The 15,721-nt window shown below is 43.3% G+C and overlaps 1 protein-coding gene across 3 annotated transcripts in view; it reads left to right on the top strand.

Annotated features, from left to right (window-relative positions):
• Positions 1-15,721, top strand: part of TSC22D4 (TSC22 domain family member 4) — a 62,305-nt gene that overhangs the window by 13,597 nt on the left and 32,987 nt on the right. The window contains exon 3 of one of the 3 annotated variants that reach the window (XM_033925251.1): positions 2,848-3,696. The exons of the other annotated variants lie outside the window; for them this stretch is intronic. Coding sequence (XP_033781142.1) covers positions 2,848-2,922 — 75 coding nt within the window. The 3' untranslated portion in view covers positions 2,923-3,696. Of the gene's footprint in view, positions 1-2,847; positions 3,697-15,721 lie in introns of those variants that run through there. 3 annotated transcript variants of the gene reach the window in all.

Here is a 15,721-nt window from a genome sequence, read left to right on the forward strand (position 1 = left end):
TTGTTGCTCCCGACGCTCTTAGGAACTCTATGAGTGCTGGGAGCAGCAAGGAGCATTTAGCGCACCGGCCTGCGCTAAAAAATATTTCTGCGGTTTTGTAAAAGTGTGGGGGAGGGTAAAAGAGGGCCTTAGTAATTAGACTATTTCAGTTTCTGGAATTCACATCTGTCGTCTTTATATGTTGCACAGTATGGGGGTCCTTTTATCAAGCCGCGCCAGCGGGGTTAGCACGTCGTACATTTCATTATGCGCTAGCCCCCGTGGACAACTAAAAAACGAATGCCTGCTCAGTGCAGTGGTAGGGTTTAACGCGCGTTAAACCCTACCGCACCTTAATAAAAGGACCCCTATGCGTGTGGGGGGGGGGGAACTGTATCACAGAGGTCGATTTTTTTGGGGGGGGGGGACTCAGTAAGTACCTGGAGGGTAATAGAGAAGTGAAAAGTAGAGTTAGAGGAAAAATAAAAATAAATAAACATTTTAACAAGACAGCATTGATCTAAATACTTTGGAAGGTAGAAGAGAGGAGAGAAAGGAATAGAAGCAGAAGGGGGAGTCGTTGAACAGTAGAATTCTGGAGAAATTTAAATGATAGAAATAGAACAAAACAAAGACAAAAGGCAAAACAATAGATAAGATTAAAGATAAATCATAAGCTGGAAAGAAAAATAAAATAAAACTTTGTCTTCAATCCACGGTTTCAGCGTAATAGCGGAGTAAACGTATTTTGCAGTTCATGAGAGGAAATCAGAATCAGGCTTTTTTTTTATTCACACCCACCCCACACACACACACACACTCCTTTACAAAACCAATGCACGGTTTTAAGTGCCAGCTGCGGCGATAAGAGCGCTGATGCTCATAGGAATTCTATGAGCGTCGGAGATGTTACCGCCGCAGCCGGCACTAAAAACTGCGCTACCATTTTATAAAAGGGGAGGTTAATTTGGTGTTTTTGTTGTTTGTTTGTTTTGTTTTTTGCAAGGTAAGCTTTGTGGGAAAATGTCACCCAGGGTTGGGTGAGGGGGACTTCCATGAATGCACTTGATGAAGTTATAGGGAAATATTTTTAAAACCAATAGGAGGAAATATTTTTTCACTCAGAGATTAGTTAAGCTCTGGAATGCGTTGTCAGAGGTTGTGGTAAGAGCAGGCAGCGTAGGTGGTTTTAAGAAAGGGTTGGACAAGTTCCTGGAGGAAAAGTCCATAGTCTGTTATTGAGAAAGACACGGGGGAAGCCACTGCTTGCCTGTATTGGTAGCATGGAATGTTGCTACTCCTTGGGTTTTGGCCAGGTACTAGTGACCTGGATTGGCCACTGTGAGAACGGGCTACTGAGCTTGATGGACCATTGGTCTGACCCAGTAAGGCCATTCTCATGTTCTTATGTTGATATCATGTTTATTTTATATTAGAGTCAAAGGTTACTTAATTTAACTACTGCAGCTTTTGCAGAGTATAACCAGAGATTGCATTATTTTGCATTATAATTTTTTTTTTTTTTTTTTGGGGGGGGGGTGCGAGGCAGCTGTTTTGAGTGAGAGGACTATCCTTTAAGGGTACAGGGGGTGGGATTTGATGTACTGCCATGCACAAAAAGTTCCTCCAGGTTTAATAATTCGACATTAGCACATTTTCTGGCAATAAAATCCAGAGTTTAATTACGTGTTGAGTGAAGAAATGTTTTCTCTGGTTTGTTTTAAATTTTGAAACTATCCTTATTTGGCAGGGGGGGGTGGGAGGCCTTTAGTTTGACTTGTTTTTAATGAGAGAACACAGAACCTCTATCAAAACATCAGCATTGGCTTTTAGAATAAACATTTGACATGCCTCTGAGAATATGACTTGACAGAGTGAATGACGTAGGGCTGAGCCGCTTGGATCCTGGCATCTGATCACTCTTTCTTGTCCATTCTCTGCAAGGTCTTGCTCTTCGTAGGAAATGCAAGTTGTCATGCCCCGTGGCTGGGCTGTCTACAATTGTATGCTGGAATGCATAGGGAGTAATATTCAGCTTGGAACCTGCTCCCAGCCGCAGGCCGAACTAACCCTGGATGTTCAATGCTGGGCCACGTGCACTGACCCATAATGTTAGGACAGCTTTTTTTCTGACTGTGGCTGAATATCGCTACTAACCTACTAAGTGTTGGCTCTGCCAGAGCTCAGCCTCCGGAACAATCCTGATAAGACAGGGAATGGCTGGTTAGCGGCGATATTCTGCGGCACTCCCCAGTTAAGTACTGCTGGATTTTGGCAGCTGGCCAGCTCAGTGGGACTTAACCAGGCTCCTGCCCAGTTCAACCCTTTTGAATTATCACCTCATAGTTTCTGCTTTTCTTAGAGGGATCAAAGTTAAGCGCCCTGCCTGAGAAGAAGGGCAGTGCAAAACCAGGCTTAATTCGGCCTGACTGATGAGCAAAGGTGAGCTGGTGGGTTATTCTTTCGGTAAATTGCTTGTAGTGTTATATAGGGAAGGGAGAAAAAGAGGTAATGTAGAATTAAAATTAATGATGCCTTGGTGAGTCTTGTACAAGTACTCAGCGGGCCTGCAAAGGGTTTTGAAAATGGCTGGCTTGGGTTAGAAAGATTCAATAAAATGTAATAATAGAGGGCCACCAATGGATACCCCCTCCCCCTCCCTATCTTTGGTTGTTAACCTTAGCTGGTCAACTGATGAAAATCAGCTTGGCAGGCTAAGTGCGAGCCGCCGAATGTTGCTCCAGATATTCTTCACGGGCAACCCCGGCATTGGATATCTGTGATCGCCGGCCTGCCTCCTGTGGTTAAATATCAGGGCCTTAAGAGTAAGGAAGCTCCTGATTAGCTGCTCCTGTATTTTCTCTCCAGTCTCCTGGACAGCAATTCTTCGTGGAGTCTCTCATCTTCAATAGTTGGCGGCTGCCCCAAGAGCTGGACACCTAATGGAAACAAGAGAGAAAGAAGATTGACTCATTTTGAGCTTTGGTGCTAGAGAAGGATTTTATGCGTGCTGTAGACCGCCTGAAGAGCTAACAAATCGTTCCTAGAAGAGATCCAAGCTGGTTGTGTCACTCGAAGCCCATCAGAAGAGAGAATTCACTGGAGAACGACATCACGTTTGAGAAGATCGAGGGAACCAGGCGAAGAAGGTGACCTGCAACCAGATAGCTGGACATCCATGGGGTTAAAGTGAGAGCTACACTGATTGTTAATTTTATATTTGAGCAAGATCTTAATTCTATAATCAGATTATTTTTGAAAAGCTCTGTTTCACAATTTTGTGGCCAAAATTTGATTATATCGTGATATAACAAAATTAACCAAGAAAGGCTTGAACCCAAATTGTTAACCACAACATCTGACCTCAAAGCATTCCATAAAGAAATCAAAACACTTCTATTCAAAAAGTATATACAATCTACTTAATCTCCCCCACCAATTCCCCTCTTTAACTTGACCAAGCACTGCCCACTCCCTGGCACCATATCCTCAATCGTCTCCAAAAAAAAAAAAAAAGATCCGTAAAGCCAAGTAATCAACCTGAAACCTAAATTCTCCTACCGAAACCAACTATCTACCAATCTAAGGAAGCAGAATACTTTGCTATGTAACGTAACCTGATATAATTTCCAATGTAATTTAATCTATATCCTCAATTTGTATTCTCCAATGTAATGTACCCTCCTGGAAATGTCCAGCTCTCTTCTTATGTAATCCGCTTTGAACCGCAAGGTACAAGCGGAATAGAAATCACTAATGTAATGTAATGTAAAGGCGCAAGCTATTTCTTGCAATGAGAGATGAGACAAAGAAATTGGGTGCTACCTTTATGTTAACCTATTATTAAATATATGGGTTTGAAATATATATTTTTATGCGCCCGATCAGCTAAGATCCTTTTTGGACCTCAAGGGGTTTATCAGAGATGGAGTGTCTGGTTCAGAGAATTAGTAACTGGGGTATTAAGCCTTTTCCTAAATAGATTCCTGTAACTTGTCTTTCGGTAATTTTGATTCCTCCTTTCCCTTATGTCTGTGGTCTAAGAAAGAACTATTTCCATAAGATTGTTATTACTTCTAGGTTTGTACTTAGATTTATTTTCATGTTGGATAATGGCTCTGTACTTTCTTAAACAAGTTGTTATACTTGTGAAAAAGTTATAATTAATTTATAAAAAGAAAACAACCGTGGGGATGACGCTGGAGGACCTTACCAGACTAGCAAAAAGCCGATTTTCTTTTTCGATCTGTAGCTCATCAAGTTGCTAGGACTCGAGCACGAGTCGATGGCCTCGAAAGAAGAATCCCCCCCAAGGGCCCGTTCTGGACCCTGTGTTGTCATCTGTCTGTGTTGGTGTATCGCTGCCGAATCACATGCCCTTCCTTCTGTATCTTCTCCCTACTCCTCTACAGCCTCCTGGAAGCGTGCACGCTTTCTCTAACTGAATGCATCCCTGCCTTCCCCTGGGCTTTTTCTTAATGCATCGCATATCTTCATTTTGCTGACTGTACCCTCTCTCCTCATCCGTGAGTCTATCAACTGTACAGCATAAATATTTATTTAAAAATTTATATACCGCGTACAACTGTGCGGTTTCCATACCACATGCATAAAATCTTTTTTCCTTCCAGTTATCACAAATAACATAGACATGTCTAAACAACATCGTTAATCGTCCCTGTTAAGATAGGGATAGAGCACAAATTCAATCAATTCAGAAATACAAGCAAGCTTTAAATCATACATTGATGTCACAAAAAATTCTAAAAGACGATTATCAACTGAAATATACCTTAGCCCAGGGGTGTCCAACCTGCGGCCCTGTGAAGTATTTTGTGCGGCCCCGGTCGAGGGCGATGCAGTGTTTTCCTCTGCTGCCCCCGGGTGTTTACCTTCTTGCCGGCTCCCTCCTCTGTCTTGCTGCAGCGTTTGCGTGGCCCCAGAAACATTTTTTTGGGCCAATGCGGCCCAGGGAAGCCAAAAGGTTGGACACCCCTGCCTTAGCCTAAGAAGGCATTGTCAAATAATTTAGTTTTCAGCATTTTCTTAAAATTAATCCTCCCCACTCAAAGCCGCAGGATACCAGGCAAGGCGTTCCATAGTTCTACGCCAGCCACAGATATCATCGATACTCCGATCCTAGCATGCGCAGTCGACATTCTACCTTCCAAACTTAGGGCTCCTTTTACGAAGGCGCGTTAGGGCATTAACGCGTGGAATAGCGCACACACTATAAAACGCTGCTGCGTGCACTAAAAATTCTAACGCAGCTTAGTACAAGGATCCCTGAGTTTTCAGCATTTTCTTAAAATTCATCCTTTCCAAGCACTGCGTGTCTCTGCTGGCACTATAGAAATATTAAATAGTGGGAAAAATAAATAGTAGCGACAGTGGCGTAGCGAGGGGTAGGAGGCGCCCTCCCACTCCTTCCGCGCCAGCCCCCCCCCACCCCTGCTCACTCCTTCTGTGCCCCCTACACTTCTGTGGCCCCCCACACTTCTGTGCCCTTCTGTGCCACACATGCGCAATCCCTTCCCACCCCCACGCCTCTTGAAATCTTCGCCAGCGCAAGCAGGCTTCTCCGGCCTGCTGCTCGCACCGGCGTTCCCTCTGGTGTCACTTCCTGGCTCCACGACCCGGAAGTGATATCAGAGGGAGCCAGTCCTGCATGAGCAGAAGGCTAGAGTAGTTGCTCATGCGGGGAAGAGAGGGCGCGAGCGTGGCATGGGAGGGAGGAAAGATGCTGGCGCCCCCGCTGGGACGGTGCCTGGAGTGGTTCACCTCCCCCTTTACTATGCCACAGAGTAATAATATCTAGGGCTCCTTTTACTAAGCTGTGAGAGCGTTTGTAGTGCGTGCAGAATTTCCACGCTTACTAAACCCGCACTATGTGGCTAGAACTAACGCCAGCACGCGGGGCAATTTATCGCATGCTAATTGCACACTAAAACCACTACCACAGCTTAGTAAAAGGAGCCCTTAATTTCTGTTTTGCCCTTTTCCAAGTCATTGTACCTTCACACTAGCCTTTCAAAATAGTAAAACCTTGGATTGCAAGTAACTTGGTTTGCAAGTGTTTTGCAAGTCAAGCAAAGTATTTGATTAAATTTTAACTTGATATACAAGCAATGTCTTGTAATACAAGTACATACAGTATACACACATCACAACTGAGCCGATGGTTCTTCTCTCTCTGACGCTGCGGGAGTGTAGTGACTGTTCTAAACAAGCAAAGTCTTGAAATACGAGTACATACATTATACACGCGTCACATCATCACAACTGAGCCGATGGTTCTTCTCTCTCTGACGCTGCGGGAGTGAAGTGACTGTTCTAAACAAGCAAAGTCTTGAAATATGAGTACATACATTATACACGCGTCACATCATCACAACTGAGCCGATGGTTCTTCTCTCTCTGACGCTGCGGGAGTGAAGTGACTGTTCTAAACAAGCAAAGTCTTGAAATACGAGTACATACATTATATACGCGTCACATCATCACAACTGAGCCGATGGTTCTTCTCTCTCTGACGCTGCGGGAGTGAAGTGACTGTTCTAAACAAGCAAAGTCTTGAAATACGAGTACATACAGTATACACGCGTCACATCATCACAACTGAGACGATGGTTCTTCTCTCTCTGACGCTGCGGGAGTGAAGTGACTGTTCTAAACAAGCAAAGTCTTGAAATACGAGTACATACAGTATACACGCGTCACATCATCACAACTGAGCCGATGGTTCTTCTCTCTCTGACGCTGCGGGAGTGTAATGACTGTTCTAAACAAGCAAAGTCTTGAAATACGAGTACATACAGTATACACGCGTCACATCATCACAACTGTGTCAATGGTTCTCTCTCTGACGCTGCAAGAGTGTAGTGACTGTTCTAAACGATCGAGGTTTTGTGACATGAGTCCAAACAGAAGTCCATGCACATTTTAAATGCACATGGGAAGCAGCATACATGCGTGCCTGTCTGACCAAAACTGAAAACAGCAGCCACATTGGAGTTCAGTGGGTCGATTCAGAACCGAGTCAACATGAAAAGCTGTTGGGCAGCTTAAACTTCAAGTGGTCAGCTTTAACAAGGGATAAGGTTTGAAATGCCACCTTTCTATGGTCATAGGGATACCAGATTTTCCAAACAGAAAATCCGAACCCCTTAGACCAGCCCCCCGGGCCTGCCCAGTTATCTTCAAGCAGATTTGTCCCCATTGAATGTTAACCTCAGTGTTTATAATGCTGATAAGATGCACGTTAACATTTTAGCCAGCGTTACGCCCCACCACCTCGCTGCCTGCTCTTGTCGGGCAGGAGGGCATGTGCGGATGTGATGCGATGATGTCACGCGTGCAGGTGCGTGATGTCAGTTGCATTGCGTCTGCCCGTGCGCGGATGCCTTCCCGCCCGACAGCGATTTGTTGGAAGCTTTTCGAGACCCGGACAAAGTGCTGGGTTTTGAAAAGCTGTCCGGACTCCCGGATTTGTTCTCAAAAGAAGCACATGTCTGGGAAAATCCGGACGTCAGGTAACCCTATATGGTCAGAATCACAGTGGTTTATACATAGTTATGGCTACCATATGGCTCCAGAAAAAGGAGGACGGATTGAGACATCCAGGATTTGCTTCCATTGAAAGCAATGGGAACCTGACCCTTGAAAGCAATGGAAGTAAAACCTGGATGTCTCAATAGAAACATAGAAACATAGAAGATGACGGCAGAAGAGGGCTACAGCCCATCAAGTCTGCCCACTCTGCTTACCCACCCCCTGTCTATGCCCTAATGACCCAATCCGTCCTCCTTTCTCTGGAGCCCTATGGTAACCCTAGAATATTGTTTACAAGTACATATTTTGTTTGTGGGACAATGAAAGGTTAAGTGTCATAAGGAGATACAGTGAGAATCAAACCCTGTTCCCCTGGTTTTCAGGCCTCTGCATTAACCTAGGGTTGCCAGAAATCCGGATCCCTAGACCTGCCAAGTTCCGCCTATTCCTGCCCTGTAATGCCCCAATGTCGCTCCCTGCCTCTCCCCCACCCTGCTGCCTGCTTTTGACAGGCAGGGAGGAAGTCTGCGCAAGCATGGATGCCATGCGATGACATCATGCGCATCCTGCCCGACGCGATTTGAGGAGGCTTTTCAAAACCTGGATGTGTCCTCAAAAGGAGGTCATGTCCGGAGACATCCTGACATGTCCGGAGACATCCGGACATCCGGAAACCCTGCAATAACCATTAGGCTACTCCTCCATTCAAGCTAGGCCTCAGATAAACAGTACTTCTTGTGTTCCTATGAGCAGCAGAAGGACTGAGGATAGGAACAAACATGGAGCTAGAATTTTTTTTAAGCTTTCTTCCTAGGAGCTGACAATCCTAAATTAGAGCACTGGAAGAAGATAAGCAGGCTTGAGGACAGCCCGTGCTAACCCTTGTCATGCCATGCTCAGTGGTGAGCAGAGGGGGTTATTTTTGGCCTTGCTTCATGGAATACTTGAACGGCCCTTTCAGACTGCTTGGGGGAAAAGGGAAGAGCTGTATTTTCGCCCAGCTCTCCCCCAATATCCCCAGGGGTCCACTTCCTTGTTTTCCTGGACCCTCTAAAGCAGGGGTGTCAAAGTCCCTCCTTGAGGGCCGCAATCCAGTCGTTTTCAGGATTTCCCCAATGAATCTGCATGAGATCTATTTGCATGCCCTGCTTTCATTGTATGCTAATAGATCTCACGCATATTCATTGGGGGAAATCCTGAAAACCCGACTGGATTGCGGCCCTCGAGGAGGGACTTTGACATCCCTGCTCTAAAGAGTAGGTATGAAATAATCTTTTTTTAATGACAACTGAATGTGAATGGAATTCTCCATTTCACTTCCTGTGATGAAATAATGTAATGTATGAAGATAGGACAGTTCCGCTTCTCCTAATCACACTACCGTAATAGATGTAACCAGAGTCGTACTATGCTGTTTATTTTTAGAAATCTCTCCTAAGGCTGCTGAAAGGCCTCAGAGCAGCACCCTGAGACATTCGAAATATGAATTCAGCACAAACAGCTGAAGAGAGTGCCTGGAGGGGAGACAGCTATCCAACAGCTGAACACAGCACAAACAGCTAAAGAAAACCCTCTGGGGAGGAGACAGTATTATTTATTCGGATATATTAAAAGTGTGAATTACTGTTATTTTATACAGCATTACAAAGTATATTGCCGAAGGGCTGTCGGGTAAGATTTGCCTCTTTGCGGATGATACCAAAATCTGCAATAGACTAGACACGCCGGATGGTGTGAATAACATGAAGAATGGCCTGAAATTTGGAAGCTAAAATTTAATGCTAAGAAATGCAAGGTCATGCGTTTGGACTGCAAAAGCCCGAGGGAACGGTACAGTTTAGGGCAGTGGTCTCAAACTCGCGGCCCGCCAGGTACTATTTTGAGGCCCTTGGTATGTTTATCATAATCACATAAGCAAAATAAAACAGTTTCTTGATCATAGGCCTCTTTACCTATAAATAACAATATTATTATTAAGACTTGGCCAAAAGGAAAGATTTATAAACTATGAAGAGTTTTACCTCATGCAAAATTATTATTTCTTGAATAAGACATTAACTATTTTTTTCCAAGTACCTATAAATCCAAAATGTGGCCCTGCAAAGGGTTTGAGCTTGAGACCACTGGTTTAGGGGGTGATGCGGCCGGAGCTCATCGCAAAGAGAGGAGGCCTTCTGGGAGTGGGGCTGGAAGGCAGAATGGGATGGGGCTAGAGGCAGGGCTGGGGCAAAATGGGGCGGGGATGGAGGCAGATTGGGGTGGGGTCATGTGTCTGGGGTTTTCTTTTTTTTAAATATGGTAACCCTACCTTTGCCCCCAGAAAGGGTTTCTGCGCCTCCCTCTTGCCCATGGCCAGTAACTCCCCCTGGCCAAACCCACACATAATATAAAAATATAAAATTCCATAGGTCATACAAGATGCTTCAATAATAGACATCATTAAACCAAATGAAACAAACCAGACCATCGAACGCCTCCATGACCTGCACTCAAAGAGTCATCACTCCTTCTCCCTCAGCCAAACTCAGACCCTATATTTCATTTCACAGAACAGACGTCTTTTCAGCAGTTTCCGAAAGTTCTGTACATTTTGCTGCTGGCGAATGTAACCTGGAAGGTTGTTCCATTCCCAGGGGCCAATGCCAGACACTGTTTCAGGAAGAGGAAAGCCTTAACTCCTGCACAGATGGTACAAACTGATTACAATGCTCAATTGAGCGGAGCAGTCGAGCCGGCTCACGCGGCAAGATGCTCTGGACCAGGTGTTTAGGGGCCAACTTCTGTAAGTACATAAAGATATTCACCAGTAACTTGTGCCGAAGTTTATCCTTTATTTTCAGCCAATACAACCTTATAAAATATTCTGATACATGCTCACATCTGTCCAATTTAAATAAATAGCACACCATTGAATTTTGGGCCACCTGAAGCGCCCCCAAGACTGATTCTGGTCCTCCCAAGAACATCAGACTGCAGTAGTCGAAAACAGACAAAACCATTGACTGTAATACCATCCTAAACAATGTGGCTGCTAAATAAGGTCTCAATCCATTAACTAACCGAAGATGAAAATACACCTTCCGAACTACAGCAAGCACCTGTCAGGTTTTCCCCAATGAATATGCATGAGATCTATGTGCATGCACTGCTTTCAATGCATATTCATTGGGGAAATCCTGAAAACCCGACTGGATTGCAGTCCTCAAGGAGGGACTTTGACACCCCTGCTCTAAGCTGAAGGGGAATTCTCCAGCTGCATTGCTGCTTCATTATTTGTGTTTTCAATTGCTAGAGACCAGGGGTCCCCAAAGTCCCTCCTTGAGGGCCGAATCCAGTTGGGTTTTCAGGATTTCCCTAATGAATATGCATTGAAAGCAGTGCATGCACATAGATCTCATGCATATTCATTGGGGAAATCCTGAAAACCCGACTGGATTGCGGCCCTCAAGGAGGGACTTTGAAACCCCTGTTGTACTTGTAAAGTTTATATACCTGAATAAAAATAAAGCAAAAAAAAAAAAAATTATGAGTGATAAAGAGTGGGTACAAGTGAATTGATTTTTTTACTCCATCAAAAATTACAAAGACTAGATGAAGTTACTTTTGAAACCAATAGGAGGAAATTTTTTTTTTTTCCACTCGGAGAAAATAGTTAAGCTCTAGAACTCATTGCCAGAGGATGTGGTAAGAGTGGTTAACACAGATGGGTTTAAAAAAAGTTTCTTGGAGGAAACGTCTATATTCTGCTATTGAGACAGACATGGCTAAAGCCACTGCTCGCCCTGCGTCGGTAGCATGGAATCTTGCTACTCTTTTGGGCTCCAGAATGTTGCAACCATTTGGGTTTCTGCCAGGTGCTTGTGACCCCGAATGGCTATTCTTATGTTTTTATGTTCTGATGTAGGGAGTTCTGCAGGATTTATTCAGGTGTGTTAAGTTTAAAAACTCCAGCCAGAAAATCTTTTTTGCTCCTCCTGCTGCATAAGATTCCTTCTCCATGACGGATAGCTTTCATACACTGGGGCAATTTATCAAATGTACTAGCTCAGATCATTCATTGCTACAAATTGAAACACTGGCTCCCAGGAAGGAATTTACTAGGATGTGGAGATTCTCTGCTTATCTCCTAAATTCAAGTTTCAAGTTTATTATAAAATTTGATTAATCGCCTATTCCAAATTCTAGGTAAAAATACAATATATGGGAACCAAATCTCACAAACATGAATCTAGACAAGTTAAATCGACAGATACAAACATTCCTAGACAAAATTTAAGTCTGCTAAATATAATAACTTATACAAACAATGTCAAAACAAGAGGGAAAATTATTAAGAAATTACAATCGGTGTTTAAAGGTAAAAAAACAAGAGGAGGGCAAACAAATGTAGATTATAATGATTATATTCGTGGGGTTTCAGGGGGGCAGATTTATAATTTGCAGAGAATGTGCCATCCATTCCACAGTAAAGTGATACTACAGGAAACTAGTTGACATATGGAGAAGGGGTACAAGTAGATCGATTTTTTCACTCCGTCAAAAATTACAAAGACCAGGGGACACTCGATGAAGTTGCACGGAAACACTTTTAAAACCAATAGGAGGAAATTTTTTTCCACTCAGAGAATAGTTAAGCTCTGGAACGCGTTGCCAGAGGATGTGGTAAGAGCGGAGCTGGTTTTAAGAAAGGTTTGGACAAGTTCCTGGAGGAAAAGTTCATAGTCTGTTATTGAAAACGACACGGGGGGGAAGCCACTGCTTGCCCTGTATTGGTAGCATGGAATATTGCGACACCTTGGGTTTTGGCCAGGTACTAGTGACCTGGATTGGCCACCGTGAGAACGGGTTACTGGGCTTGATGAACCATTGGTCTGACCCGGGAAGGCCATTCTTATGTTCTGAATTAATTCATGCAGATTGAAGTACTGAATTCAAATCCTGTCAATGTAAGAAAGCCTTTAATGTGCCTTTAAATGTCTTTTTAAAAATTTAGGAAAGAGTCTTCCTTTCCCCATTCTACAGATACACTATTCTATAAAATTGGAACCGGTTCATAGACAATTGCGCGCAAGACAGTCTCGCGCGGACAAAATCGCGCAGACAACTCAGCGCGAGACAAATGAGCGGAAGACAATTGAGCGCTAAGACAACCGAGCGTGAGACATTTGAGCGCAACGATATCGTGGCGCGCAATTGTCTTTAGCGCAATTGTCTGTGAGCGCCGTTGTCTTAGCGCCGATTTGTCTGCGCGATTTTGTCCGTGCGCGATTGTCTTGCGCGCTTTTGACCTGTCACCACTGGAACCAAATAGAAAAATGCACAATTTCTAGTTGAGGCAAGATGAGGTAGAGCTACTCTGTTATCATTCAATGATCTCAATAACCACCTCGGAGCATAGAATAGTTCTAAGTACCAGGTACCTTGCTACATATGGTATTTGAATGTTCCTCATTAAAACGATTTTGGACAGATGTCTGGTCCATTTTCCAATTAATATTCCAATTACATTCTGATTTATCTTCAGATATCAGAGGCTCCCTCCATTACTATTTCTAGACCTCAACATTCTTTGTTTGATACACTCCTTATTATTGCGTTAAGACTTATACTTTCTAACTGGAAATCTTTTGACTCGCTTTCTGTTCATTTTTGGTTCCAATCGGTCTTATTACAACATAAACGCGAGTTATTGATCTCCTCCGAAATGCCTCTTTCTGCTAATGTTCACATTTAAATGGGCCGCTTTTACAGATTATTTGGACTCTCTTTGAGAACTCAATACATCTGAGTATATTACTGCTCTCTTTTTCAACTTTCTTCCTCTTTTCTTCCTTCTCTTCTTTTTCTCTTTGGCCTCTGGGGGATCTCTCTTTTTCCCTCTCCCCTTTTCCCCTGATTTAAGATCCTCTTCCTCCCCTTCGGCTTTTTCTTTATCACTCTCTCCTCTCCCTTTCTTTCCTCTTCCCCTTTTTATCACTCTCCTCCCCTATCTCTTTTTGATTTTCACAAGAATCCAATGACAATATTATTGTTATATATATACACATAATTTTTTCCTTTTATATATATTTCTAGAATTCTTTTGTCTTGATTATGGTAACCATTTATTGTTGACCTGTTTTGTTTATTTTTTTATTTCTGTATTTTTGAAAATCTTCAATAAATTTTCAAGAAAAAAAAAAAAAGAATAGTTCTAAGTTAGAAAGATCTCCAGTTATCTTCAAGCAGATTTGGCCCCATTGAATGTTAACCTCAATGTTTATAATGCTGATAAGATGCACGTTAACGTTTTAGCCAGCGTCTGAACTCAGGCCTGCATCAAGGAATCCATATACCTGTACGTTAGAATAAAATACAGTCACATTTTTGACTGCTCTTAATCCTTTCCCATTTATGTGCTTTTCTAGAAAATTGTAGCTCTTCTTTTTTATCCTCCCCAATAAGGTTGACTTTGGGTATTGTTTGCCGTCTATATGTTTTAAGATGTCGATTGTTTACATTGTAAATCGCTTAGAAATTTCTTATGAGCGTTTTTATCAAATTTTAACAAAACTTGAAATTTCGTCTGGACTAATCGGGCTTTATCCTTTAAAGAAGTAACACTGGGATTAATGCAGAAAGATCCTAAATATTGTAGGAGCTGCTGAACAATCTTTGAAGGCTTTTGGATGATACCACAAAGATGATTCACTCTAAGCTCCTCCACATCTTTCAGAATAATCATTTTTTAATATCAGATCAGAAATGTAAATGATTAGATTGGATTCTTGGAAAATTTATGGGCAGAACCCCCCCTCCCCACACCCCCACATTAAATCTAGCTAGAATCTAGAAGTACTCCTAGAAGCAACAATGCGGTTTGACGTTACTAAACTTAAAAAAATAATTTGGGCTGTACTAGAGCCATTTTAACATTTGCAGACAGACCCTAACCCTGTTCCTGAGTCTCCATTTTTCCTTCCACAAGCTTGTTTTTCTTACTCCAGTTAATCCTCTTCAGTCCCCCCAGTCCCCATTCTCTGTCAGTGAAACCCTAAGTTTCTGCACTGTCTCCCCCCCCCCCCATGCATTCCATCTCAACCTGAATTTACACTCTCTCCTTCAGTCTCCAGGTCTGTGCTTGCCCTCCACACCTAACTCCCGAGTCCTTTCCCTGGGAATTTCTCTCTCTCCCACCTCATCACATCTCGTAGTTCCCGTCTCCCCACTCGGAGGGAGTAGGGGAATGGGAAAGCTTGGAGCCAGACATTGACTCGGAGAAGTCCTCTTCCTGCACCAAAATAGGCTCAATGATCTCTCATCTCTGATGAGTTTTCTTATTTCTGCCTGCACAACGGTCTTTTAGGTGAAGCAGGAGCCCCACATTCAGAACTCTTTAATGGAACAATAAACAGGCTTCCAGATCAATGTGTGCTCTCAAGCTTAGGCTATTGGAAACTGATGGGAACATATAGTGCTGAGTCAACTTAGAAGCTTTTGGACTCTTCAGAAAGATCTTGACATATGCACTTTTTAAGATACCAGCAATTAAATCATGCTCGGTCAGAGATAATAGGTAGAATGAGTACTGTTCATGGACGTCTCCTTTTGAGAAGGTTTTGAGAATTCCTAAATGGTTCTCTGATATCTAAGTTGCCTGAGATGTTGGGGGCTTTACAGGGAGCACCTGCAGCAAAATGGAAAAGGGAGAAGCATATGGGATGGTGCGGCATTGCTGGATCAAGCCAGTGTGCTCCCAAACTTTCATCTATCGAGTTCTAATTTTCCATTAACTCATTTCAGTTCCACATTCCAGAAAGATGGTTTACTTAGAATCTTCCATGGGTGGGAAATATAAGGTAGGATTAGGGTTGCCATATTTCCTGTTAAAAAAAAAAAAGGAGGACACCTAGCCCCATCCCGCCTCCAGCGCCTCCCCATTCTGCTCCCAGCTCAGCCCCCACTCAAACCCCCTGCCTCCTTCCCCGAAGACAGGAGGGCCTCCGCGATGACATCACGTACATGCATGCGTGCATAAGACATCGTTGCATTGACGTCCACACACAAGGTCTCAAGCTGGGGACTTTCAAAACCTGGACAAGCAGCTGGGTTTTGGAAATCCCTCCGGGCACCTGGACAATCCTCTAAAAATAGGACTAGATCATGAATATGTATGAGACTAATTTGCATACATACATACCCTCTACTGTAT

Source organism: Geotrypetes seraphini, chromosome 16 (assembly GCF_902459505.1).
Source record: "Geotrypetes seraphini chromosome 16, aGeoSer1.1, whole genome shotgun sequence".
NCBI lineage: Eukaryota > Metazoa > Chordata > Amphibia > Gymnophiona > Dermophiidae > Geotrypetes > Geotrypetes seraphini.